At 35.8% G+C, this 26,921-nt stretch overlaps 1 protein-coding gene across 7 annotated transcripts in view; it reads left to right on the top strand.

Annotated features, from left to right (window-relative positions):
- Nucleotides 1-15,576, top strand: part of ROBO2 (roundabout guidance receptor 2) — a 601,587-nt gene extending 586,011 nt beyond the window's left edge. For 2 of the 7 annotated variants that reach the window (XM_047794521.1, XM_047794494.1), the window contains 4 exons: nucleotides 627-800; nucleotides 7,083-7,355; nucleotides 9,118-9,318; nucleotides 11,690-15,559. In XM_047794521.1, the coding sequence (XP_047650477.1) occupies nucleotides 627-800; nucleotides 7,083-7,355; nucleotides 9,118-9,318; nucleotides 11,690-11,691 (650 nt within the window). In that variant the 3' untranslated portion in view covers nucleotides 11,692-15,559. Of the gene's footprint in view, nucleotides 1-626; nucleotides 801-7,082; nucleotides 7,356-9,117; nucleotides 9,319-11,689 lie in introns of all 7 variants that reach the window. The other 5 variants (XM_047794525.1, XM_047794527.1, XM_047794512.1 and 2 more) reach the window with 4 other exon arrangements.
- Nucleotides 15,577-26,921: the final 11,345 nt, after the last annotated feature.

Raw genomic sequence — 26,921 nt, 5'->3', positions numbered from 1 at the left:
AAACACCTATTGCACTTCAGACATACAAGGTTATTTTAACCTGCTGTCTATCCTATACTTTATATATTGAGTTTCTGCTAAAAGAGGTAGCATTTATCCACCGTGTATAAGTAGAAGGTCAATTAAATATGTGTTTGAGCAGATTTTCATGTAAAATTTCAAATGTAATTACTACTGGACATTTTTCTGTGCTCTCAAAGAGTCTAAGATTCCAAGAGTGAAATTTGATTAAACAAATGAGACAGTACATAATTCACTTCAGAAATAACTTCTTTAGTTTTAAGAAGTAAAAACTGCATGAATTTGCATCAATCTTTGAAAATATCACTAAGATTGTCAAGGATACATAAAAATATAATCAAAGAATATTGAGTCTTTGGTTGGGGGATCTGTTTTGTATTTATTTGTTTGAATTTTTTCAGTGGGTAGTGTGTTGGTTATAAAAATGGAGAAAATAAATGCAGCAGGGCATATTTTTTCTGTGGAGATGCACCAGTATTTGGTATCTTCAGATGGCATCTCCAGGCAAGTTTAGAGGTTAGTCTTAGTAAAAGCAGAAATACAAGACAGAAGTAATGTCTTATAATAACATTCTGTATATCCCATTCCCTTTGTTTACTTTTTAGGCAAGGCCTTTGCCTCCTCTCAAAGACCTCGACCAACCAGCCCATTTTCTACTGACAGTAACACCAGTGCAGCCCTGAGTCAAAGTCAGAGGCCTCGGCCCACTAAAAAACACAAGGGAGGTCGCATGGACCCACAACCAGCATTGCCTCATCGAAGGGAAGGAATGACAGATGGTAGGTTTGTTTCCTTCTCTCTAACTGAAGAGACATGTTCTGTGCAATTGTTTACTTAGGTTAAAGAAGCTTTGGTAGATTAGGCATTGCCTCGTTGTATAACCAGGCTGAACACCTGGCAATGCAATCTTGTTTCAGTAAAACACCCTCTATTTTTAACAATTTGGAATTATTTCTACATTACCCACTATCCAAGAAATACATGCCGTAGCACTTTGCAATGATTTTTCTGCCATTCTGGCATTTTCCAATAGTACTTTTTAGTGAACATCCTTTTTAAGATTAAGGAAGAAAGCATAAGTAGCATGTGCATTTGCCATGTTCTTGGATCATTTTTGAAACTGAATTAAGATATCTTAGATGATATTTCACTTTTGAAAAAAAGATCGTGATTTCCAATTTAGTAATTTTTCAGTTTCATGAATTCCAGAGCTAAAAATATGCTACAGATCATCTTGTTGATGGGTCAGTAAATAGCTTCTGGAAAGTCCAGATAGTAAAGATTTTTGCCTTTGGGGAGCCATACAGTCTCTGCCAAGACTACTCAGCACCACTACTGTAGTATCTGTACAGCTATAGGAAAAAGTAAATGAATGGGGCTGACTGATTTCCAATAAAACTTTATTGACAAAACACGCAATGGCTTAATTTGGTTGTGGGCCATAGCTCACTGATTTACTTCAATCCTGTTATTTATGTATAGCATCCAGTCTTTGAGTATTTGCTTAAACACTGCTAATTTCAGGAAATATAATATTATTATTGGAAGATGTCCTTGCTTCAATAAAGAGTAGTTCATCAGCTCTATATTCAACGTAATCCTCATATGTTTAAATATAGGAATAAAAGTATTTATCCTGATGTTTTATCCTAAGGAATATATAAGATAATATATTTGAAGAGCCCGCTATAATGTCAGACTCAAAGATAAATTTTTTCCCCCTTCTCTGAACTATCTCTGCAAGCACACAGACTTTCTCCTGAGAGACTACTACTAAACAACAAAAGGGTGACCCTAACCAGGCTATACATTAGAACTACTGGGGAGCTCTTAGACTACACCCTGGAGACTCTGATATAATTGTTTTGAGATGAAAACCCATCATAAGTATTTTTAAATCTCCATGTGTGAATCTAATGTGCACTCAGCTTTGAGAAGCTATGGTGGAGTCTGTGGCACTCCTCTCAGTATCTGAGACTTATCCTTAGAGGACAGAAGGAGGCTTAGTTGGGAAGGCAGTGTATGTTTTTTATTGGTTTGGGGGGAGGTCTTTATCTGGCAGCCACTTTCATGCTTTCTCTTGTCATTTTATAATGCTAAGAAGACTTTAAAAGCCAGAGATAACTTGGTCTAAAAGCCTTCAGGTTTACTTATCTTTCCTACTTACTTTGTTTTCATTGGGAGGTGTTTCTATGGAATACAAGGTAAGGGTACAATCAAGATTTTGATTCTCTGTAAGTGGATATCCTGTGGTGAGCAAAAATGCTTACCACTGCCTTTCTGCCTCAAATGATCTGAAGATTAGTTGAGCACTTAAAGCAGTCTAGCGTTGATCTTGTTCCCTCTAAATAAAAAGGACTAGTCTCACTTATATGCTAGTTACAAATCTCAGCATTAATCATTTTGAGTAATTTTCCTGCTATGAATGTCATGGAGAGAGGAAAAAAAAAAAATCCAGGGACTACGTGGGGGTGTCGGGGGGGTGTTGTGGCTTTTCCGAACATAGATATGTTTGAAGATCATATCCAGAATATGTAGAAGATATAAAGTGTAAATCGAGAAAATAGCTCTTTTCTTTCTTCCTAAAACACTTTCCCTGCAAGCTTTTTCAGAATGTCTAGTTAATGCAAGCTACCCCCTAGTTTAAAGCACAATCAATATATTGCTTATCTTTGTGAAAAACAAATTTTTAACATTTCACATTTACCATCATTTTTAAAAAGGTTATGATTATATTATTAGTAGATACATTTAGGAAGTAGTGATATTGAAAAGGAAATTTGGGCTCCCATTCTTCCCAAGCATTTGATCTAAAAACAGTTTAGTTATGCTATAAGGACATTTATTTTGGATGGTGCTCTACAGACAATCCTTAAGGATCTTGTTATTTTATAGCAAATACATATGTCATAGCATTTATATGCTATGAACCCATGCATCAGTAATAAATTTATAATATTTGTATGTAAAATCAAACTGTTCTTTTTGGGAAGATTCCTCTTTCATAGCACTTAATGCATGGACTTTTTACACTAACGTTTTTGCCTTGTAGATTTTATAACAGTGTCTTATGAGTATATTAATCAAGGTAATTATTGCTAGCTGCTACACCAAACAGCTTCCACCTCTCAGTGGCTTAGCACAGTAAAAATTTGTTTTTCATGGGCACAATGATGTATAAAGGTCAGGGGGCTCTCCTTTTGTCATAGTATAAAGAGGTATGCTTCTTAAATATTGGGGCACCATTATTACACTATGGAACCTTGGTGGTTTCAGAGGGAGGAGAAGACCCAACCTGAGTGATTATCTGGGAGGTTCTATGACTAGACTTGAAAGTGATGCAGGTCACTCTCCTTCACCGGCAAGAACCATGTCACATGGCATCAAACGAACTACAGGGGTGAGAAAGTCATCTTCCCTTGTCCAATAAGAGGAATTAGGAATGTTAGGAGATATCAGTCTCTGTCTCAAAGGCTATGGAAAAACCCACACATGTGTTAAGGAGTGTTCTCCCTCGGATAAAGTCTCACCTAGGCAGGTATTGTTCAGTCCAAATCATTTGCATAAGCCAAAGAATATCTTTTGAAGCCAGTATATTGACCAAGGCCGAACAAAGGAGGCAGAGAAGGAGTTCTCTGTCAACGTTTTCCCCCTAGCTCATCTCCTTCTAGCCTGTCCTTCTCTCATCCTTACTGTCTATTCAGAGAAGGGGATCTTTCCCAGCTCTGGCACAGACTGACTTTGACCATTGAGCAAATTTCTTCATTCACTAATCTAGTCATTAAAATACTTGTTAAGCAATTACCAAATAATAGGCAATGGGAACCATATAGACAGAATTCCCTGCCCTCCTGGAGCTTACATTCTAGTGAGAGAAGATAAAGACCAACATAAATATATAAGCAAAAATGAAAAGTAGGTAAGATAGTGGTAAGTGTCATGGAAAAAACAAATGTAGGAAAGAAGTTGAGAAATATAAAGGGAAGGGAGATATTTTTAAAGTAGAGGGCTCAGGGAAGGCCTTACCAAGATGACATTTGTGAAAACATGGAATATTATAAGGGAAAGAACATTGTGGATATCTGAGGAAAAGTTATTCCAAGAAATAAGAACAGCAAGTGGAATTCTGATAAAAAAGGAAGAGGAGCAATGTGACTAAAGCAGACGGAACAATCAAATAGATTGTGATGTTAGACAGGTAAGTGAGGGCTAGTGTTCTATGGGACCTTTAAATTTCTATAAGGACACTGGCCCTTTACTTTTAAAAGAAAAGTAAATGCTCATCCATTCTAAATGTAATAGTGTACATCAACCAATCCCAAGATCCTTTACTTTGAATGAGAAACTACTGAAAGGTTGTGTGTGTGTCTTTGTGTGTGTGTGTGTGTAAATGACAGAAGACTGACAGGATTTTCCTCATGTTTTTACTAAAAAAAAAAAAAAAAGCCACTCTAGCTGTTATCTTGAGATAGACTGAATGTGCTTCTACATGCAATCATGGAAACCACATGGGAAATCATAGAAGTAATATAGAAAATAGATGCCAAAGATTCATTTCAAGCTAGAATCAGTGGACGCAATGAGAAAGCTTGGATTCTGGGTACAGTTTGGCAGTAGGGCCCACAGAATTTGTTCATGAAATTAATAAAGCCTGTAAAGTAGGGAAGCCAAAGATTACTCCAAAGTTTTGGCCAACTTACAGTAAATGAGATAATGAACACTAAAGAAGAAGCCTATTTTCTTGAGGAAGGTCTAGAGCTCTGTTTCGATGTGTGAAATTTGAGATGCTTTCTAAACATCAAAGCTGAACTCTCCCATGTGGATTTAGTTAGATGAGTCTGGAGTTCATGGAAAGAGAGCCCCAGGCTGGAGATACTTGATTTCTTTGTGCCTTCTTTTTCTTACCAAAAAGAAAAAGAGAGGGAGAGAGTATAATAATGGCACATACATCATTGGACTCTCCTGTGCCTAACAATAGCAAATCCTCAGTAGGCCAGTAAGAGACTCTTTAGTGAATTGATTTAGTTGAAATGAATCAACAGAGAAATGAATAATAAATTTAATTTAAGTAAACATATTTGATTACATACTTTCATGTTTTCCACAGCCATTCTTAATCTCATCTTTGTTCCAGTTTATTTATTTCGATGTGCTTGCAATGTTCTTTCTTCTTAGGATATACAAACTCCAAGGATATTACTTAATTATGTAGCCATATAATTTTAGGTTAAATTAAATAGTAATCAGAATTTTAGCTAGCATAAGCAGATGCCATTTTAGCCATTTTAAAAATTAAGCTGTTCTGGTGGAGAATAAAAATCAATGACAAGATATGTTATTTTGGAAGCAAATATAATAATTTCCCCCTACTGGCAGTCTTAAGTCCAATAAGGCAAATGAAGTAATTAATTTGCATTTATAATAATACATACTGAAGGAAGTCAGTATTGAATATAAAGGAACCACCAAATTCCTTCGTGGATTATTCAACAAACAGAACTCTCAATATTGGATTAGCTCTTCATTTCGGAAGAAATATTCCGATTGCAATTCTGTTCTTCCAGATAGAAACCCTGTTCCCTCCAATAATTAGTAGTTCATAATCTAACAAGAGGACCTACGTAAGAACCGGGAATGCTGCTCCAACATGGGGATTCCTCAAGCAGATGCTGAGGAGGTTTTCGTTGTGAATTCAATGGAAGACAATCTCATTTTATTCATCAATGAGAGTGTGAAGCTTCTTAATAATCTTTGGAAGGAGCAACTTAGCCTTCCTTAAAGAAACTCTCTCTTGAATATAAGAAATTTATACTTTTTTCTTTTAAATTTCACAAACAATACTTAGAAACAGGTGCGTCATTACTCAAATGGCATGGGAAATAATTACCTATGTTATATACAGTATCCTCTATTAACGATGTAAATCATGTATATGAATAAACATGATATTTGATCTTTGTGAACAAATATTATAGTTACTGATATTCTAGGGTGAACAAAGAAGTTTGCAGCAGCATGCGAGAAAAATGATAATAATCCAAAATAATGTTAGAATGTTTAGAAGATTTCAAAATCTTCAACAAAGTAATTTCAGGACTAGTATAATGGTATAAATTGTATAATAAAACTAGTATAATACTTAAAGAAATATGAAAGAAGGGGCTACAATTTCACAATTGACTTTCAAAATATAAAAGTGTTGTGGTTTGAAGAGATAATAAATGGAAAATGAAAAATTAGCTGAGTGTTTGAACTCTTAGATTTTCATATCTGATATTTAATGTAAAGAGCTTTTATGAAAAATTATCTATTCCACTACATCTCAGATTTTCATGATGCATTGTCTACTCTAGCACCATGAAGCATATTCTATCTAAACTCTGAACATTGGTTATTACTTATTAAAATTAATACATTGGAAGATTATAATATATTAGTTGTAACTCATTAGCTAACTCATGAAATGAACAGCCAGAATTGGTTGTCAGGCAGAATGTTAATTGCATTTAATAAATGTTAGCTTAACTCTTTGACTGTTGCTAAATGTGCCACATACACGGATAAGAGCAGTCATATGCTGCATATGATATGGTATACAGTTCTTAATTTCCCGAGGGCAACATTTCCTATGGAGATTGGCAGGGCAGCTTTTATTCTTCCCAGGGCCTTTTATTAACACAGCTGCTAGAATTCTTAGTCATTTTTTGTTAAGCTATTTCTACTTTGAGGAGGTAACAGTGGACAATGGATTAAATATGGAGAAATCATATACTGCCCTTTGTGTTGAGAACATTAGCCTCCGTGTGCAACTGAAGACTCTTTCCCTGTACAATAGTTGGATAAAACCAGTCAATTTTATTTCAAAGATAAGGTGATCAAAAGATTGCAAAGACTTCAAAAATATGTGATTTAGATATAAATAACTGACCTTTTCCCCCCAAATTTATCTTTGCATGGGTGATGCTTTTAGGAGGGCAAGAGTTTTTTTTCTTCATCTTGATTTAAAACCTGTATTTTTCATTACATGTTAGTCCATTCTAAACATTATTCAAAATTTTTAGATCTTCCACCACCACCAGATCCCCCTCCAGGTCAGGGTTTAAGGCAACAGATAGGCCCGAACCAGCATGCTGGTAACGTGGAAAACTCAACAGAGAGAAAAGGAAGCTCTCTGGAGAGACAGCAAGCATCCAACTTAGAAGACACAAAGAGCTCATTGGATTGTGCAGCCAAAACATCCCTAGAGTGGCAGCGACAAACCCAGGAATGGATAAACTCCACAGAACGCCAAGAAGACATACGGAAAGCCCTCCACAAACAAGGTGTTGGACCAGGTGTGTTCTACACAGTCCCAAGAAAGTGTGGACTTTTACCTTTTTTTTTTAACCAGGTATTTTGGAAATGCCAGTTGTTTAAGGGCGTCTGAAATGAGTTTGCCTTGAATCACTAATTGAAGTTGGAATTCCGCAGCAGAGCTCACTGGCACATCCCTTAAGGCTGAGTCCAGGGGGATCATGGCTTACATTAACCTCTCGTAGGGTCTCTGAGGCCAAGAGACCTCCAGGCTTCATCTGTAGTGCTCAGGATACCATTTGATTTTTTTTGCCTTTTAATGGTTATATACTTTTAAGACCACTAAATTTCATCTTTAGTAACAGTTCAGTCTCTGCCTTCAACCAGTTTGTTCATTTTGACTGAAGTAACTAGTCATTTTGAGAAGAGAGCTCACTTCAGTCAAATTGGTAAATTAATGGAAACAGCAAAGCTGTCAACAAACATGCAGTCACAGACTCCTCATACTAGTAAAGGTAAAACTGGACCTGAACTTGTTCCAGCTAATTAAATGTAGTCAATTATTAATACTTCAATGGGAAGTGTTTTTGTTTATAAATCAAGCTTCCTGGAAATGTCTCAAAAATAAATGTCATGGTTTATGGTTGGATTTTGTTGTTGGTGGTGGTGAATATTGAGCCAATTATAGAAATGCATTTTCTGGAACATCTCTTCTTATGTCAGGATTCATTGAGTATTAAAACACACACACAAACACACTCAAAATTGAAAGTTTCCTTACACATTCCTTTATTCATTTGGACTCAGTTTTTTTCTAGATATGTCTTCTACTCATGCATTTCCAATAATTATATTTTGTCACAACTTGGTGCTAAGGTTTTTTTAAATAGTTATGAAAGGTCAACTGATACTAATATTAGTATCTAGATCTAGTGAAACATTTAGGAAACTTACGTCATTAGTGCTGTGAGAGAAAAATCATATGATCATTGTCATTAAAGTCTAAGAAGAGAAATACTAAATCCAGTCAGCATTGTTTTTTTTAGTCATCTGATCCCAGTAATAATAACCCATACCTAAAATGGAAGAAAACAATAGAGTGGAGTGGAGAGTTAGAGAGGGGGAAAAAAAGAAAGAAGAAAAAAAGAGAGAAAGAGAATAATTAAAAGTGTTAAGTATGTAGTAATGAACAAACATCATGAGTCATTTTTAGAGAGACGGTACATAAAAAATATTGACATTGTTGATTAAAATAAGTATTTCTTTTTTCTTTTAAGGAAATATACAGCTTTTCAAATAATATATTTCTATCCCAAGAAACAATAGAAATTTAAGAAGTTTAGGTTTTAACTGATAAATAGTTCATCTAAATCAATTGAGAAGATATTGCCATAAATTAAACTAAAACAAAAGATATTTCTTCCATCTTAATGAAAAAAGTTAAATTACAGCCTCATTTTAAACCCAGAAATTATTCTCAGAAATGCTTTCATTAAATAATAGTCATTGTATGCAAATCTCTTTTATAATGAAATTAATTTTGAAAACATAAATATTATAAAACATATACTTTTCCTAGGATCCCTAAAGTTAATCCTGTTTCAGTTCCTTCTTGTAGGAAAATGCCATTTGCACGTGGAAATTCCTTTAAAGGCCAATTTCTTTATTTAGGGGCCTTATTAAACCTCTCTTTTTAATTTTACTAAAGTGAATTGATAAAATAGCTTAGCTTGCATTTAAAGTTGAGGTTTTTTTTGCCTCCAGGTTGCTATTTAACTCAACCCTTTGTGTTTCTTTTTTCAGAGGAGACCTTGGTGCCCTACAGCAAGCCTAGTTTCCCATCTCCAGGGGGTCATAGCTCATCAGGAACAGCTTCTTCTAAGGGATCCACTGGACCTAGGAAAGCCGAGGCATTGAGGGGAAGCCACCAGCGCAATGCCAGCGACCTTCTTGACATAGGATATATGGGCTCAAATAGTCAAGGACAGTTTACAGGTGAATTATGTAAGTGCTTTAGGACGTTTAAAAGGCTATGGTGATTCAGAACGAATATTGAGTTAATAACATAAGGGAGAAAAATGTTTTCCTCAACCCTCTTAGGATCTCTGACTAGATCTGAAAACCAAATTGACGAGACAGACTAATAGGAAAAAGCACACAAATTTCATTGAATTTTTCCATGTACACAGAAGCCTTCACAGGAGAATGAAGACTCAAAGAAGTGACCAGAGCAGGAAGCTTTTTGATCCTTTTAGACGAAAAAAGACTGAATGTGCGAAAAGCTGATGAGTTGAGGGGTTTGGGCCGGAGGTAGTAAATGGTGAAGAAGTAACTAGGAAGACAAGGGTTAGTTCATCAAGGTTTGTTTGATGAATTACAGATTTTTCATCTCCAAATATCCCATCTCTGGTGAAAAGAATATCTTCCCTTCTCCTGGTACAGGAAGGGGAACTGTCATATAGGAGTCTTGTGACCTGTTTCAGGGAAGAAGGATGAGGTTAGAGTGATCTTTCTGCCTCTGCTGTTTTTTTTTTTTTTTTCATATTCCCTCACTTTAAGATATTCAGTATGCCAAGACACCATATTGGCATGTCCTGAGCCCCACTGATAACATTGCCCCAATGAACAAATTTCAGAATGGTAGAAAACTTGCTTTACAATGAGAAAAAAATAAATTATGCGTTTGAACTGGTTTGGTCCTAACAAAGACCTTTGCTATTTACATCAGTCAGATAAACATTTCTTCTGTTGCAAGTTTGAATTGCTTTGCTTTTTTTTTTTTGTCTTTTATGGCCACACCCTCCCTGAAAAGAAGGGCACCCTGAAAAGGAACCCACCATATGGAGGTTCCCAGGCTAGGGGTCAAATTGGAGCTGTAGCTGCCGTCCTACATCACAGCCACAGCAACGTGGGATCCGAGCTGTGTCTGTAACCTATACCACAGCTCACCCAACTCCAGATCCTTAGCACATTGAGCGAGGCCAGGGATCAAACCCAAATCTTCATGGATACTAGTCAGGTTCAATAACCACTGAGCCATGATGGGAACGCCACGGGTTTGAATTATTCTGTGCAAAAATTGCATAATTTGGACAATTAATCATAATACTAACAAGTTAATTAAATGTAGTTCTCTTTGAGTTTTCTTTGCTTTTTTAAGAGAATGCAGTAAAGAAATATTGGCCCTTTGGTACTGTTAAAGAACCTTCTTGGGAATTCTTCATTCCCTAGTTTCTCTTCATTTATTTATTTATTTTTAATTTAGGTAGTCAACCTAGAAAAGGGCATCTTTGATTTTAGTTTATTTCAATACTTCGTTTATAATAACATAGATAAATTTCTCCCATTAAATAAAGAATTGGCATTGGTAGTTAATATAATTAAATCTACTTTCCAGATGTAAAATACTAGAGAATGATAGGATGTCATAATATGTCACACACACACACACACACACACACACAGCAGAAAGCATTGAACTCTTTGTATTAATTTCATCATGAAAGTTGCCAATTTGGAGTTCCCATTGTGTCTCAGCAGTAACAAACCCAACTAGTGCCCATGAGGATTCAGGTTCAATCCCTGGCCTCGTTCATTGGGTTAAGGATCCAGCATTGCCATGACCTGCAGTGTAGGTTGCAGACATGGCTCAGACCCTCATTGCTATGGCTGTGGTGTAGGCTGGCAGCTGCAGCTTTAATTCGACTCCTAGTCTGGAAACCTCCATATACTGCAGGTGCAGCCCTAAAGAGAAAAAAAAAGTTGCTAATTTTGCTGTCAATTTCAGAATTATACTTGCTGAATATTTTCAGCTGCTTCCTTGAATTCATTTTATCTGAAGGAATAGCCCTGAGTTCAGTCTTCTCAACCAGTAGTTATATAAGAAGGGGAAGTAAACTACCCTCCTAATCCATTTTCTTGTCTAAAAAATTAAGTTACTCTTAATGCTCACATCACAGACTGCAGGATGCCATGAGATAATGAAAAGTGGAAGTACTTTCAAAACTGTAACTTTTACTGGGAGTTAACGCTACTGTTGTCTATTATTAATCTGATTAAAATTAACATGTGTTTATAATTTTTAATTTTATTCAGGACTACTTGGATTTTTCTTTATTATATTAGAGTAATTATAGACTGAAAAGAAGTGCAAAAATGGTCTACTCAGATTTAAAATTTTCAGCTTTTATAGTGTTTCATTTTTTTTTCCCTTTCTGTAAGTAAAATTTTTAAAATTCACAATCTCATAAAATCCAAGATGCTATATCTTCATTTATTCTCCATTTGCTTTGCTTTTTGTTATGCTGACCATGACAAAGAATACTTAATTTAAATGCAAACTTATTTCTAAATTTTTTTTTTAATCTCTTTACAGAGTAACTGAGAGGAGACATGCAAAGCTGCTCTGAAGGACCATCAGGTCTGAACTCATGGAAGTGATGACACTAAACAGTGCAATGAACAATTTCTTTATTTATGTACTATTAAAAAAAACTGTAAATGCAATGTAAAGACACACAGCCACACATATCCCACAGATATTTTACTTGTGTTCTTCTCTTAAGTACACCACCCACCTTAACTCTTTCTTGTCAGGAGTATATAAAAAAGAAAACAAAGCTCGCCCTCCAGGAAGAAAAGGATTTTCCTCTGTATATAATTTCTTTTGTGCATTGCTATGCAAGCTCACTCTTTTTAGCTCTGTTCATATTCTTGTCTGTTCTTATTGGTCTGTTGTACTATATGTGAATTAATAGGCTGTGGTGCCATATATTAACTTTTAATTGTGTAACTTTTATGTTTAAATTTTGCACTGCAATTTTATTTGGTGATAAGCACAAATCTCTACTCCTCGTGACATGAAGAAAAAGACTGAATGTGAAGGGAGTTTCTGTACTGTAAGCTAGGTTGGATAATGCTGGTTGTAACCAATCACGTTAGGGGGTTTTAAGTTGGGGTGTAGAAATAGGAAGATGCAAGGATCAGTGGTGTTGGCTAAGTCTTTTTGGAACATCAGGGACTGAGTCAATTAAAAAACAAAGCTTTTACTATTGACAAAAGTAGGGGTCAAAGAAGGAAGTTGAAGTCTTAAGACTGAATAGACATTAAAATATACAAGTAGCAAAGATACACTAAACTTGCTTTAAAAAAAAGAAAGGAAATGGAAGTTATATTTAGAATCAGCCTTTACCTGTCATTGTAATTGACCTGTCTGAGAATTGCAACAAGCAGAAGGAAATTAAAGTGTTTCGCAAGAGCTGTATTTATATGACAGTTTTTTAAAAAAGCATTTTCTGAATTACCATAACTAATCTCTCCAACTCATTAAGTCAGAACATAATGTGAAGTTCCCCAAGGAAACAAACAAAATGAACTCTAGAATATCTAGCAAATAGTTAAAGAGGCCAATTTATTATTAGGACATACTCGGGCTGCTTCCAAATACAAATCTTTATTGCAATCTCTTGTTTCATCTTTCTAATACATGTACAGTACACACTAGAGGATAGAGCTGCATCACTTCATCATGATGTTTTCAAAATAATGCAGTCTATATACAATTTTGTGTTTTATTTGATTAAGAAGTGAAGTTTATCCCACCAAATGTATAGCCAAATTGTAAGTGCTTAAAAAGCAGTGCTCAGAGTATGTTCAGTTCAAGTAAGTAGATTTATTGGAATAAATATTTTATGGGACATTCTCAGAAATTGGCTGCCAACTAAAATATGTTTGACCCATTTTGAATGAGTACATTGAAAAGAAAAATTTTAAAGGAGAAAAATGCATGTTTATACACTTTTTAAATAAAACCAAACCTCGTAAGTGGACATTAATAACAGTGTCCTGCCTCATTTGTTTTCACAACTTTGAGAACAAGGAGTTCCTGAACATCAGTCATGTATCATCCCAATGAATATGACTTTGAAACATATGTTAGCTACTGTACATGTATAGTTAATCAGTCAAGTAGAAGAGAACTTTCTGGAAATTCCAGAACTTTCCTGAAATTCCCACTTGTGACATTTTTTTTTCCTGTGCTGCCTACACCATTGTAAATTCTACTTCTAGTTATACTTTCTCATGTTTTTCCTATATCTTAGTAGTTGGTACTTTGAAAAATATTCAATGTAATAAGGATCAATTCTCCACTATGGGACCAGTTTGAAAGACAGTTCATACTCGATGCATTATTGGCTCAGTTGCCAGTTGTTTGTCGTGCCGCCCTAGCAAAGGAAGGACACAGTGACATATTTCCATCGTTTTAATTCCCTGAGACTGCATTCGCACAGGCAGGAGTAGAGGAACATAATGTTGTTATGGCCACAACATCTTCTTGGTCCATGTACTTCATTTCTTCACGGAAAAGAGAAAGGATTCTGAGACACACGTATTAATCCCCTTATCAACTCTGTCATCAATGCCTGAATTTTAATGCAGGTAGATTTTTTCTGAAACAGAGACTGGGGAGGAGGAGACATTTCTGTGAAGAACAAATGCATACTTATTCACAATGTTAGGATATGAAAGATTTAATTTTTTTATTTATGCAGTTCCCTACTTTACTTCTTTCTATTTAAAAACAAAGTTTTGTTCCTTTTTGTTTCCTCTTTATGCTCCCCTATAACCCAATTAGCCTAAAACTTGAACTCATTACATATATTACACAAAGACCTTTACCCCTGGTGACTGGCAGGTGTGTGTGACTAATAAACCAAGGCAGAGTGTATACATGCAAGTGACTTCTGGAGTAATTCAGGGCACAGCATTATATCTTTCTGATTGTCTTCCAGTGCATAAAAATGTACTGTTTTAGTTACATTACGTCAGGCCTTATGAGTTTTTTGCATGCTTTTTTAGAATAGTTCATATCTCCTGTTAAATCTAGTTTTAAATAATTGGTCAGTCTAATCTTGCACCCCAAATATCATCCTCACTTAGATAGAAAGCAAGAAAAAAGTGCTGTGGCTATCCAAATGTATTCAGGAACACTACCCCAAATCAAAAGCCTCTGTCAACTTGCTATCTGTTAAAAAACAAACAAACAAACAAACAAAAAACTTCTCATAAGTCAGACTGTGAGGAGAGCTACCATGATTTTCTTTTTTCACTTTAAAGCCAATTGAATGAATGTGATTGGAAATTCACAGAGCTCACACGTATGCAGGTCTGAACAGAGGCCTGTGTAAGCTGTCAGAAGGAAAGCTGGGTGGGAGAGAAGGTCATCCTGCACTCAGAGGCAAGGCCTCCGTGCAGTCACACCCACGAAGGCACAGCTCCATTCTTAATCCGCAGCATCTGCCTAGGGGAAATGGCTGAATCAATGCCACAAAGCAGGTGTGCCTTGGAGTACACAGGCAGAGTTGCCCTGCCCCTCCTCCATACCTTGCTCATGCCTTATTTAAAGGAAGATGGGTTAGTACGGGGGCACGAAGACAATTTCTTCACAGGACTTGAATCCAGTTCAGTGGAGACTATAGGAAAATCAAGATCAACATTTAAGAGAGCCTGTAATCAAAGAGAAGTAAAAACCTTGCAAGTTGACTTTCTTTGGGAAACAAACCATTAAACGATATTCTAGGTCATAGTCTAATGCTCGAAGTATTTAAATATACCTTCAATGGGATTTGAGTTGAAAGTTTGCATGACTTTAATAGAACACCTCCAAATTTCTATCCAACAATGTTATGTAATTGTTCATTGACAAGAGAATGATAATACTGATGAGCTCTGAACTGTGGTGTATCTTCTTCACTGGAAGGTGATTGTGTGTCAGTATTAAAGATATGCAGAACCATAACATTCACTAATTTTTCATCTGCTTCTGTGTATTGTATTTCTAGAATTACATGACAAGAATTGGTGTAAAGCAACATGTCTTTCCACATTATCTTAGAGCTGATGTTGCTTTTATTCTGCTTCTCTATAATATGTATTTCAAATGAAACACCATACTTTTTTTAAATGAAGTTCAATATACAAATTTTTCTTATCTAATAATTTTCAAAAGCATTTATTGTGACTTTAAAGTGTTGCAAGAAAAGGGATTTTGTGGCCGTGGGTAGACTTTTTATATTTTGTTTTATAGATGGATTTTTTACCTGTAGTTTAAATCACCAGACAGCGTCCAGAATCTTAATGTGTTTCATTTGATGTTGTTAGATCAGAAAAGAAATTGACATAAAATTGGTTATAGTATTGTCAAAGAATTGTGTATTGTGTACTCACTGGGAAAAAAATAAAATATATTCACATTTCAAATTTGTAAAAAAGCCATTTATGTAAAACAGACTTGCTTGTAGATAAATCAAAAACATATCGTTTTGTCACTTTTAGAATTCTACATTAGTATGTTGTGACCAAATGTGTAATCTCATTTTCTTATTCAGCTATGGGTTGTGTGGTGATTAATAGAAATTACTGTTGACTTACAGTAGTGACTAAAAGTCACTGATGAAGAATGTTAAAAATATTCAAAATTACAGATCCAACTCTATAAGCACTACTTTGCAGATCCAACCTTCCCCAACCCATAGAGACCTACAGATGGATAAAGTACAAACTTCTTGGCTATAAAATCACTTAATAAATTATTTTTAAATATTGTGAGAATTGGGAGAAAATGGATGTATTTAAATTGCTTTACAGTAGTTCATGATAATTTTGTTTTAATGATAGATAATTGAAAAGTTATCTTAGGGACTGGTTAGAAAAGCAAAATTTGTAGTTCCTGTTGTGGCTCAGCAGGTTAAGAACCCAACTAGGATCCATGAAGGTACAGGTTCAATCCCTGGCCTCGTTGATTGGGCTAGCATTACCATGAGCTTTGGTGTAGGTCACAGACACAGCTCAGATCTGGCATTGCTGTGGCTGTGGCGTAGGCCTGCAGCTGCAGCCCTGGTTTGACCCCAAGCTTGGGAACTTCCATATGCTGCAGGTGAGGCTCTAAAAAAAAAAAAGACAGCAAAATTCTCTTGATTGCACTTCATAAATATCCCATTCTTTTTCACTAAGTACAATAACAGGATCAGATCATCTCTAAAAAAGAATTTTTGTGTCCCTTAAATTAATAATCAGGAGTTCCCACTGTGGCTCAGAGGTAATGAACCTGATTAGTATCCATGAGGATGCAGGTTCAATCCCTGGCCTTGGTCGGTTGTTTAAGGATCCACTGTTTCCTTGAGCTGTGTGTGGTGTAGGTCGCAGAGATGGCTCAGATCTGGCATTGCTATGGCTATGGTATAGGCTTGCAGCTGCAGCTCCGATTTGACACCTAGGGAACTTCCATATGCCACAGGTGCGGCCCTAAAAAGAAAAGAAAATTAAAAATTAAAAAAAAAAATTAATCATAGTGACAGGAAAAAATTAAAAAAAAACTTTAATATAAGCAATTTGTTTAAAAAACCTTTTTCAGAAACGCGGTAAATGGACAATACATTTCAGAGTTTAAATTAACGATAACAAAAGCTAGTGTTAAAATAATTACGAATAATGTGCATTAATATAACCAAAAGCAATACACAATGTATGTGGTTAAGGAAAAATATATAAGCTACCAATATGATAAATGGTAAAGGAATTACGAAAGAATCATTGCTTTGCTGAAACTTGGTGTGCCATGCAATCTCCCACAAATGGCAGAAGTGCAAAATTATCAGAAAGGCTTATCAAAGTAATACAATATTCTTTTAATTGTTGTACATGAGCTAGAGAAAAGACATATCAATGTTGCAAAAAAGCATTTCAACAACAAATAATATTGAATGTCCCCAATTTGTGAAAATGTATTTTCTCTCACTCAAAGAAGAGATCAGATCATACTAAATTTCACTTCATAGCAGAGATGTGATATAAAATTGCAATAACAGAAAACCAGGACATAAGAATTCTAAAGAAAAGGCAAGTAGAATGTCTCGCTTGGAGGGGAGGACAATATGCTGTCTCAAAAAGCTTTAAAGGACTCTTTCACCTTGATGAGTTTAGCCCAGTCCTGGTTTTGGCCTTCACCCTCAGAAGGAATTTTCTTCAAGCCCAGGGAAGGAATCTGTTACATGAGAATCCCAGAGATGACGCAAGACACTTGTATGATTGTGTGTTTAATTTATAAAGAACTATGAAGGTGACCTCCTTTGCATCTTCTAGTCCACATATTTTCTCTTTGTAGCTGTCAAGCTATAAGAAATATACATATTCATTTGTCTTCAGAATGGATCAAGGAAAGATACTTTCATCTCCTAATTTAAATACAATAATCTTGGGCTCGGGTCAACGTCAAATTTGCAGGCCCCTGTAACTGCCCTTAGATCACAGTGCCATAGGACCCTTTGCCTGTCATATGCCTTGATGGATACACATTCTGGGTAGCAGACAACATTTTTTGGTCAATTTTTAGATGATGTTTTTCTAGGCAACATTTATGAATAATTTGTTTCTGACAAACCATTTTTTGTTGTTGTTGTTTACTTATTCATTCCTTTCGCAAGCAAGCATGGAGATATGATGCCAAGAATTAAATATTCAGAATAATTAAAACAGAAATAGCATTTGCCTTCATAAATAGATTAACATCTTCTGTGAAGTCTGGCCCTGATCTCTAGAAAAGTATCTTTTTGATGAATGTTTGTGAGCTAAGGGAAAATGAGAGACTAAGCAAGGTTTGCCAAAAAATTTGCAAGCAATAAAATCTGTATCAGTTTCACTAACTCCCCTGTCACCACGTCACATTAGCCAGTATTCTACTTTTTCTCAAAATAGTCTATGGAATTTTAATAGGTATTTTAAAACACGAAGAAAAAGATAAAGGAGAAAAAAATTTTGATGGTTTAATATATAGCGATTTCTTTACTACTTACTCCTTTTCAAATCCGTTTAAATCTAATATGACATAAAACTCTTAATCCTGGGTCATTTTTTGAGACTATGTGAACCCACTTTGAGGAGTACTAGAAACTGTCAAACCTCATTCTGTCCCTAGGCCCTACATTGGTGGCCCTCAAGGCAAGCATGCCATGCTTTGCTGTGTTTTTTTTTCTTTTTAAGTCAATATTAAATCATGAGACAGACATATGTGAATCCCAGGTATTCAGAGCTGATGGAGATGGAGTGAGACTTGCACATAACCTTCCCATTTTTAATAGTGTTTTAAAGACTTAACTGATATCAGTGCTGAGCTCTTGAGCAACAGTTTAGATTCCAGATCGTCCTTAGTTCTTCCAAATTTCTTTTGTGTATCATGAAGCTTGAAATCACTAGGCTAAAAGGGAAGCATGAAAACGCATTCATTGTCTCCCCCAACCTCTAACTCCCAATTCTTCCAAAAGGATAGTTTGTTCATTTTTTTAAGGCAATTGTGTGTCATCACTAGGTTCTACTTCAAATGGAACTTTGCTAATAGTGGATCACACAATATGTACAGAGAGAGAACTTATAATGTGTCAGCAAGACAATATAGAACCAAGCTGCAGTGGAATGCAGAAAGTAACTTATTAGTAATGATGTGTACTCAGTGTACTCAGAAATGGATAAATATAAAAGTACAAAAGAGAAACTAGGATTACCACTACATGAAATTTCACTGGCATTAAGTGTAAAAGAAGATATACAAGGAAAATTAAAGTGAAATGAGGAGAGTAGGTGTTTAAATATACTTGATTAATTTTGAATAATGGTAGATGAATGCAATCAATAGATTATAATGCTTCAACATAGGTGATTTGAGATGAGTTGCCTATGGGTAATTGTTGGTTTCATAAAAAAGATGAAACAGGCAAATGGAAGCAGCCTGGAAAAAGAAGACACAAGAGGAAAGTGGCAGTCAGCTTAAGAAAAGGGATTAAAACATTTTCAATAAATGTGCAAGCCTTTCTTGTACAAGTGATTATCCATGAATGGTTAAATCCCTGTCTTCATTGATGTTGATGATGCTAATTTTTCTTAGCATTTCCCTGGCATTTAAAGCATATTACAACAAAGTATAAATTTAAAGAAATATGTGTGTTAAATGTCCAATATCATCTAATTCCTATTAAAATCATTTGACTGGCTATATTATTTAAAAGTTAAAATTTATAATGATAAGAGCTGTTTTTATCATTGACTCTCAAGTAGAAAGGTATGTTGGATCTTTTTAATAACATTACAAATGAAAAGAAGTATAATACTTAAAATGCATTTTGGGAGTTCCTGTTGTGGCTCAGCAGGTTAAAAAAACCCCTAGTATCCAGGAGGATGTGGATTTGATCCCTGGCCTCAATCAGTGGATCTGGCATTGGCATTGCCACAAGCTGTGGTGTAGGTCGCAGATATGGCTCGGATCTGGCGTTACCGTGGCTGTGGTAGAGGCCGAGAGCTGTATCTCCAATTGGACACCTAGCCCAGGAATTTCCATATGCCACAGGTGCAGCTCTTAAAAAAAAAAATGCATTTTGTAGCCAATAGCCAATAAAAGTAGAAGGAGATACACACATACACACACACACACACACACACACACACATACACACATAGAATTTTCAATTCAGTAGAATCAAAGATATGATGAATATACACAAGGGGTATGAAAAAGGGGCACCTAACAGAGATTATGGGCATCAAGACAGGTGTCCCAGACTGATAATGCTTTAGATAATCTCTGTTTCTTCTGGACAAATTATATAGGCATTTATATTTCTACATATGTATACGTATACTCATGTGCATTATATATATATGCATTTGCATTTTTATTTGTGTGCATATATACATACACACATTTATATATCATTTATATTATACATATGTGTACACTCTTGTATGCATGTATCTATATAGATAATATACATCACATATAGATAATACATATATATGTATATATGAAGGAAAAGATAATTTGTTGTTTGAATGACCAAATGTTTTTAAATAAATAAACAGGAGTTCCCCTTGTGGTTTAGTGGTAACAAACCTGAGTAGTATCCATGAGGATGTAGATTTCCTCCCTGCCCTCGCTCAGTGGGTTACGGATCTGGCGTTACCATGAGCTCAGGTATAGGTCAGGAGCCGCAGCTGCCATTGGACCCCTGGACTGGAAACTTGCCTAAGCTGCAGATACAGCCCTCAAAAGCAAAAACAAAGAAAGAAAAAGAAATGAATAAACAAATGCTGCATACATAGTATTTTGCTTGGCACAATGTAGTGGGAGTCTGGCAATGATAAATAATATGATCTCATTATAAACTAGTTGAAAGAGATGTAAGGCATGAACATTCATATTAGAAGTATAAAGTGAAGCAAACCATATAAGACTGTGGATGTTGCAGAAATCCATTTCAGGAGTTAACAGGTAGGAGAGAACACTGAGTGTTTGTATGATCAGTGAGATTTCCATGATAAATGGGATTGAGTTTGGCCTGAAATAGGAAGAACTGATAAAAGATACCCTGGCAGAAGAAGAAGCAGACAAAATACAGTCCCAGCCTACAGGAAGCTGTAGCCTCATGAGAGAACCAACAGGTTGAATCAGCATTTCCAAATGACGGAATCCAAGATATGATAAATGTACTCAGTGTACTAGTGACGTAGGGAAGGTGGGCACTAACTCAGGCTCTAGGGGTCATGCCAGGCATCCCAGACTGAATAATGCCCCAGAGAGTCTCCACACCTCCTAATCAAATGGGTTAAACGAGGGCTTCACTTTCCATCCACCAAAGCAAGAGCTTCTTTTTCCACTCTAGGGAGGTTAGGACATCTCACCCTCAAAGGGGATTTGTGCTTCTGTAAATGGGAACATGCAATTCTACCTTTAAATTCCATGTATCCCAACTTGCCATGCATCTGTTAAGTTTCCAAATAAAGAATGCTATAGATGTCTAAATTTGCAGACTAAATAAATACCATAATTATAACAGAGTGGAAAATATTCTTGTTTAGAAAGTGCAGAGCTTCATGTCAACAACAACAGGAAATACCAGACAGAAGCAGAATGAGACCAATTATGATGAACACAATCCCAAATGGAGCAGAGCAACATTCTACACATGTGCAATTGAATGCAGCAGACCCAAACCAGACCCCAGGGCTCCAATAGGAATTCCATTAGGGAAAATTAAGAACAATACACAGCACTGATAAATCTGATACAATAATCCGCCTGAGGACCAACCACAAAAGGATTGCAAACAAATAAAACTATATTCTGGAAAGACTAGATGAATAAAAACAAAGTTAATGATGTGCAATACAACTTTGTAGGGAAAAATGGAATTGAAAGCAAAGCGTGGTCCTCCTATTTTTCCTCCTTCCATTTTTGCCTTCCCCCAGGATCCTAATGAGTTGTTGATTATCTCTTATTAAAGACCAACAATAGAAAAGCTTAGAAACATGAAAAATAATTAGAGCATAAAGCTAAGTCTGGATAATTATAAAATAGCAAAATATAATTTATCACCCGTTCCCAACAAATGTCTCTTCTAAAGTGACTCTGTAATTGTAAAATGCACAAGAACTTCAATTTTGTAATACCCACACAGATTCATGAACACACACATACAAATGGCACACAAAGCTATTTGCTGACAAAATAAAGTTGCTGTGAGATTTAGGGACAATATTCAACATACTCTCGAATGGGAATTTGCTAGATTAGCTCCCCAGGAATAAGCTCTACCTGCTCAGCACTTTATTTGATATCTTTCTTTAGTTACAGCTTGTCCTCAGAGATTTCAAGTTTTTCATGCTTAAATTTAGTGCTACTAGAAATGATTTTTCCCCTGATGACATGTATATTTATTTTCCCAACCATTTGAGATTTTGAGAGAAGGTTTCTACATAAATGGTATGTATTATTTAAAAAGGTACAACACTGAAACATCATGTCTTATGCACCTTTTGTAACTGCTGGTTTCTGACACAACAGAATTAAGGGGCGGCTTAAATTGATTTGAATATACTGGCACCCACTGAATTATTTTCCACATGAAGTCAAATGACATTGTGACTTTTCACCTATAAGCAGTCATTCTATTTTACTAAATACCCTATCCGAGAGCTTAAAGTCTAAACACACTGCAAAATAAGCTAATTAGTAGTGGAAACAGGAATAGAGGGCAGCAAACATGTGTTTAGAAGTCACTAGGCATGTGGCTGTTGAATGGGAAGTTTGGGGCTTAAACCCTTCTGAAAGGAGCAAAACCTTATAACATGTTATTTTACCTCTTTCTGTCCAAGTAAATAACATGAAATTCCTATGAAGAGACATATTTATTCCGCTAAAATCTCAAGCAAGTAAAAACTTACTAGGAGACTTTTTTTGTATAAATCATGGGAAAGCCAGTAGAATTACCTTCAACTGCAACTTTGCAAAAGTTGGAGGACTATTTTTCAAATAGATCATTTTTTCATATAAGCCCTTTATAAAAGCTGAGGACTGAAGTCATAGTAAATACTACCTTATCCAAGGCGATTTCATTGCTGATGTTAAAGTGTAGGCAGTAGACCAATATTTTGTACCTGGAGAGGTCAATCCACTTAAGCAACATATACTTAGGGAGCAAACAGTCAATATTTTCCTGTGAGAAAACCCTTGCCTCATCTTAAGCATTTAGCAAATGCTTGAAGGCTGTGTTATATGGAAGAAATTTTCCATGAGCATAAAGTGATTCCTGCCTGTACTCCCACAGCAGAACTCTGTTCTAAAGAAACTCAGCTATGCTGTGGAACATGGACTTCAGTCTGTTGAACCCATTGGAAGTCACCCAATGTACACAGGAAACATGCAACTCAACAGTTACACAAGTGAATCTAAGATGCTTTTATAGATGTTGATAAATCTGTGATATACACAGTGGTCAGTACCATGGCAGCTCAGTGGAAATTATCAGGAAAAAATGAGGCGACAATTTCAATCTTATTAATATTTCAATTCGGGTTCTCTTGTTTAGAATAATAAGACTGCATGCATTTATTTTTTCTTAATTGTTGATCCAAATTGTTAAGGTTCATATTAAAAACAAGGGGTAAATTAAAAGAAAAAATTACAATTTTATTTAAAAATTTTCAGTAAAATATCCCCTGTGTATTTGTTAATGCTTTGGGATGCAAGAAACAGAATAATCCCTAAAGGAAGTAATTTAAAAACACAGACTAATATAACTTAACAAGCTGCCAGTGGGCAATAGCAATGAATGAGTTGGCAACAAAATAAACGTAATTTGTTGTGGAATAATTTTGCCTAAATCCTCTCCACTCTTTTAATTAAATTTGTTCAAGAGAAAAATGGCATAGAGTTTCAAAGCTTTGTTCAAACTTTTTTTTTTTTTCCACTTAAGGACATGGTCAAACAAGACATCTGTGATGTTAATTATTTTTCAAGAAATCAGGTTTCATACAGATTCTGAGAAAATCCAGTGGAAATAGATAGTATCTTGAGATCTTTTCAGATTTATGTGAATGTTCAGATGTTTTATTTTATTTATTATTATTATTATTATTTTTTGTCTTTTCTAGGGCCACACCCGAGGCATATGGAGGTTCCCAGGCTAGGGGTCTAACTGGAGCTGTAGCCACTGGCCTATGCCACAGCCACAGCAATGCAGGATCCAAGCCTCGTCTGCGAACTACACCACCGTTTACGGCAACGCTGGATCCTTAACCCACTAGACATTTTAGAGAAGATGGATTTAACGGATTTCTAGATGGGACAGGCTAGGAATAATAATAATAAACTATGTGATTTGGATAATCCAGTAGTTCTCAAAGTATCTTTCCAGTACCCTGGGTGTACTCAATATACTTTCAGAGGGATTGTGAGGTCAACACTATTTTCATAGTAATAGCAAAATGTCATTTGTCATTTGCACTGGGTTTGATGTTTGCAATGATACTGCAAAAGCAAAAATGGGTGAAATTGGTACCCCCTCAGCACAAGTCAAATTACTGGCACCAAACTGTACTAGCAATAGCTGTGTTTTTCACCATATTGATTTCCAAAGTACCACAGACTAGGCGGTGTAAAAAACAGAAGTTTATTTCCTCACAGTTCTGGAGACTCAATGTCCAAGATCAAAGTGTCAGCGAAGTTTTTCCTCTGTATCTTAATATCCTCTTTTTATAAGGGCATCAGTCATGTTGATTGGGGGCCCATCCTAATGTGCTAATTTTAACTTACTTACTTCTTAATAGCCCCTGTCTCCAAATAGAGTCACATTCTGAGCTACTGGGGGTTGGAAAAGTCAACACATAAATTTGGGAGAAAAGGGTGGACAAAATTCAGGCCATAACATTCACCATCATGTACTTACAATTAAAAAAAAAAGAATATTTTGATGAAGCAGTAAAAGCATTAATTTTGCTAAAGCTTAACCCCTGAGTACATGTCTTTTTAATATTCGGTGTGATGAAGTGTTTGAGAACTACCCATAAAATGCTTTTGCTCTACACCAACATATGAGTGAGAGGCCCCCAAATAATGTGGGATTTAACTAGCCACTTTTTAAAATAGAACATATTTACTTAACTCCTAACAGAAAAATAAGAGGCATTCAGATGGATATTTGACAGATTAAAAAAAAAAAGGTGAGCTTGACACTTCAAGCAAAATATGAGAGTATTATTAATGATAAAATTTGAGCTTTAAACAAAAATTAGAATTTTTGAAAATGTGCATGTGCCACCCATGAACTTGGCAACTTTCTAATACTCTAAGGCTTTTCTGGTAATACTGGTAATGGTATTGAGATATGTAATTTTTTGATATTACATGACAAAATGAACCAACAATTGAAAGATCTGCATAGCAAATGAGACAATGTTTTCCAATTGGCCCATGTTTGATATTTAAAATCTTGAATAGACAAAAGATCTATTCAAAGCACATGATAGATTAATGATTTTAATGTAACAGAATTTTTAAAGTTCACAAGTTTTTATTATGGTGTAATTTCAGAAAACTCCACCTGTCAAGTTTTATTCGGTTTCAAATGAGGAATAACCATCATTATTTGAAAAGGTTGTTAAGATACTCTTTCCTTTTCCAACTACATATGTATGTAAGGCAGGATATACTCCACATATCTCAACAGATTAAACAGATTAAACAGAGATGTGTATGTTAAAATCTATGTCTTCTATTAAGCTAAGCAAAGGTATGTTATATAAAGTGTTTGCTACTGTTATTTTTAAATATGTTAACATATATTTTATTAATTAAATTTTAAATACAGTAAGTACATAAATTTTTTTTTTTTTTAATTCTCTAACCTCCCGAGTATAAAGCAGCTATTTCCAGTAAGACTTTCTGGATGAAAATATTCTCTATCTGTTGTGTCCAATATGTTTTGTCCAATATAGTCACAGGTAGCTTTTGAGCTCTTGAATTGTGTTAATGTGATTGAGAAACTGAATTTTTTAATTTTACTTAATTTCAAGGTAAATAGCACATGTGGCTTGTGGCCATCCCCTGGATAGTATAATGATAAAGCATCCTGAGACCAGTATGATGGAGAACCACCACAATAAACCATTGCAGGACTCTCTACCTCATTCATTAATTTGATTATATTTGTTGTGTAATTTTGTATGTCAACTTGATTGGGCTAAGGGATGCCCAAAGAGCTAGTAAAACACCACTTAGAGATGTGTCTCTGAGGAGGTTTCTGGATGAGGTTAGCATTTGAATCAGTGGATTGAGAGAAGATGGCCCTCACCAGTGTGAGTGGGTACCGTCCAATCCACCGGGGGCCTGAATAAAACGAAAAGGTAGAAAGAGGGAGAATTTGTTTTCCCTGCTTGAGCTGAGACATCATTTTCTCCTTTCCTTGCTTATTGGCATTTCTAGTTCTTGGGTTTCCAACCTAGACTGGAACTCACCCTTGGCCTCCAAATTCTCAGGCTTTCTGACTCGGATTGAATTTTACCACCAGCATTCTTTTTTCTCCAGCTTGCAGATGGCAGATTATGGTACTTATCCAATTCCTATAATAAATCTATTACATCTGCATCTATTTATCTATATCTCTATCATCTATATATCCTGTTGTCTCTGTTTCTCTCAAGAACCCTGAATAATATTGTGGTGTCATTTTTTTTTTTATGGCCACACCTATAGCACATGGATGTTCCCAAGCTAGGAGTCGAATCAGAGCTGCAGCTGCTGGCCTTCACCACAGCCACAGCGATGCAATATCTGAGCCATATCTGTGACCTACACCACAGTTCATGGCAACACTAGATCCTTAACCCACTGAGTGAGGCCTCAGTGGATATTGGTCGGGTTCTTAACTGGCTGAGCCACAATGGGATCTCCTGTGGTGTCATTTATTATCATAGCACAACGTGACATATCCTGACTGAAAAAAAAAAATTGAAAAAGGCTTAACTAAAGAAGTGACTCTCGGAGTTCCCGTCGTGGCGCAGTGGTTAACGAATCTGACTAGGAACCATGAGGTTGTGGGTTCGATCCCTGGCCTTGCTCAGTGGGTTAAGGATATGGTGTTTCCGTGAGCTGTGGTGTAGGTCGCAGACGTGGCTTGGATTCTGCGCTGCTGTGGCTCTTGCGCAGACCAGTGGCTACAGCTCTGATTAGACCCCTAGCCTGGGAACCACCATATGCCGTGGGAGCGGCCGTACAAAAGGCAAAA

The sequence above is a fragment of the Phacochoerus africanus genome, chromosome 1 (genome assembly GCF_016906955.1).
Source record: "Phacochoerus africanus isolate WHEZ1 chromosome 1, ROS_Pafr_v1, whole genome shotgun sequence".
Lineage (NCBI taxonomy): Eukaryota > Metazoa > Chordata > Mammalia > Artiodactyla > Suidae > Phacochoerus > Phacochoerus africanus.
This window is presented reverse-complemented; position numbering and strand designations above follow the sequence as displayed.